The sequence below is a fragment of the Austrofundulus limnaeus genome, unplaced genomic scaffold, assembly GCF_001266775.1.
Source record: "Austrofundulus limnaeus strain Quisiro unplaced genomic scaffold, Austrofundulus_limnaeus-1.0 Scaffold2064, whole genome shotgun sequence".
NCBI lineage: Eukaryota > Metazoa > Chordata > Actinopteri > Cyprinodontiformes > Rivulidae > Austrofundulus > Austrofundulus limnaeus.
Genome location: NW_013954466.1, coordinates 10,055 through 12,644, shown reverse-complemented (window position 1 = coordinate 12,644; position 2,590 = coordinate 10,055). Strand labels below are relative to the sequence as shown.

General features: G+C 41.9%; 1 protein-coding gene across 1 annotated transcript; it reads left to right on the top strand.

The window, feature by feature from the left end:
- Positions 1–695: 695 nt before the first annotated feature.
- LOC106536981 (angiopoietin-related protein 4) lies at positions 696–2,077 on the top strand (the record flags this gene model as incomplete). The annotated part of the gene is given in 3 exon segments (XM_014034347.1): positions 696–791; positions 988–1,272; positions 1,353–2,077. Coding segments are annotated over 3 exon segments (563 nt in total), but the record flags the coding sequence as incomplete, so codon positions are not given.
- Between the last annotated feature and the right edge of the window lie 513 nt (positions 2,078–2,590).

Below are 2,590 nucleotides of genomic sequence, written 5' to 3'. Positions count from 1 at the left end.
GTTTTGTTTTGTTTTGTTTTTTTGTCAAACTTACAAACTTACATTCAGTAGTCCAACATTTTGTTTGTTAATTTTTTCTTTATTTTCTTTTTACGTCATAACTTGTAAAAGTGGAGCACCACCTAGAGGGCTAATTTAAAACTCAACAGTACAGGGATAGAGGTTAAAAGAATAAAAAACCTTTACAGAGAATAATTTGTCCATGCAGTGATGGTCAGAACTGAATCAGAGCAGTGGTCTCTGAGGGTCCGATGATCAGGGACAACCAGTGTTTAATGTCATCATTGTCCTTTAGGCTCAAAGATGTTTTCAGACTCTTACAATCTTTGACACTATGAACTGTAATTTTTATTCTCAATCTTTTACTGGCCTGTTGGCAGATTAACTCCGTTAGCTATATGATCTAGTTATTTCTGAGTGATACCACTTATTTTTACAATCTCTTGTTGCCTGTGTCCCCAACTTTGAGATCTGCTGCTGCCATTAAAATCAAAAACAACCCTATTTTTAATAGTACAATTTCTTAGTTTAAAAATGTATCYTTTACTATAATCCATTGTGAAAAAACATTAGGGATATAAGAAACTTGCTAATTATTAAATGAAATGTTATTTTGCATTTAACACAATGTCTTAATTTGTTTTGRAACTGGGATTTAGAGTTGCTAATGAACCTGTCTGTTACCTCTCTACAAGATGGAGGATGGACAGTCATCCAGAGGCGCCATGATGGCTCGGTGGACTTTGACCAGCTGTGGGAGGCTTATGTGAAAGGCTTTGGCAGCCTGAATGGTAAATACTTATCAGAGCTTTATCCCTCTCTTACTACCTGGCAGGTCAGCTCAGGGTCAGATTAGTTGTCCTAGGACTCCATTTTACTTTCTACTGCACTCGATGAATTTAAAAAAGACCCAAAGTTTAGGCAGCAGTGAATGTCAGGATTATGAGCTTTGCATCATTTTTCAATATTCGTTCATTGTTTTTCCAGGAGAATTCTGGTTGGGTCTGGAGAACATCTACACTGTTGCTAAAGATGGTGGCTACATCCTCAACATTGAACTCTCAGACTGGGAAGACAACAAAGCATCTGTTCAACTTCCATTTGAACTGGGAGGGCTGGAAACCAACTACTCCCTCCTGATCCAGCAGTCTGACACTTTCAGCACACTTCAGAGTTCCCTGGGAGCAGATGCTGTCCTTGGTTTGCCTTTTACTACTCGTGACTGGGACAACGATCACAAAGTTAACATCAACTGTGCCAAACACCTGTCTGGTAAGCAACAAGGCTCTGAAGACACTTTAACAAAATTACAGCAGCTCAACCAAAAGAAAAAAACAACTCTTTTTTTCCAGGTGGTTGGTGGTTCAGTAACTGTGGTCGCTCCAACTTAAATGGTCGATACTTCCAGAGCCCTCCTCCAAAGCAGCGTCATCAGAGGAAGCAAGGCATCTTTTGGAAGACCTGGAGGGGACGGTATTACCCTCTAAAGTCCAGCATAATGATGATTGCCCCCGCTGCTATCAAAAAGTCCTGAAGAGCCAAAAAGGCTAAAGAGAAAGCATCACATAAGACACAAAACACAGTTACAAATCAGCACCAAGAAGAAGCAGAGTTCAGAATCTGATGGTGAGGATTGGATTTTCACTTCCTATGGTCAGCTCTGGATGGTTAGTACCGCAAGCTTCAAGGCCCATAAACAGAAGGAAAAGAAGAATAAATGGGTATTTAGTGTTCTGTTATGTAAAAAGATAAACATATTGCTTTTAAAACTACTAATGGAAATTGAGAGATAAAAATGCTGAGTGGTTGTTTTTCAGTTCTGATGAGCAAGTCTCAGCCTGTTGTGCTGTGAGCCATAAAACAGATCTGAACAAGCTCCTCACAGGTTTAATGTTGATGTTCAGAGAGCAGAAACTGCATAGTTGGATACTAAAACAGGTGTGAACCGAACAAGGACCAGTTTTTATCATTAAGATCATGATATTAGAATTGAAAATACTTATATAAAAGTGTGTCAAAGTTCAGATTCTAAATTGTTAAAACAATGTTCATCCAAATACAAGAAACCATCCATTTAGTTTGTCCGTCCATCCGTTTTCTTCCTCTTATCTGGAGTCAGGTCTCGGGGGCAGCAGCCTAAGCAGAGAGACCCAGACTTCCAGACACTTGGACCAGCTCCTCTGGGGGAATCCCAAGGTGTTCCCAGGCTGAGAAACATAGTCCCTCCAGCGTGTCCTGGGTCTTTCTCTGGGTCTCCTCCCAGTGGGACGTGTCCAGAACACCTCACCAGGGAGGAGTCCAGGAGGCATCCTAACCAGATGAACCACCTCAACTGGCTCCTCTGGACGTGGAGGAGCAGCGGCTCTACTCTGAGTCCCTCCTGGATGACTGAGCTTCTCAGGCTATCTCTAAGGGAGAGCCCAGACACCCTGCAGAGGAAACTCATTTCAGCTGCTTGTATCTGTGATCTCCTTCTTTCAGTCACTACCCAAAGCTCCTGACCATAGATGAGGGTAGGAACGTAGACCCACTGGTAAACTGAGAGCTTCACCTTCTGGCTCAGCTCTCTTCACCATGACAGACCGGTACA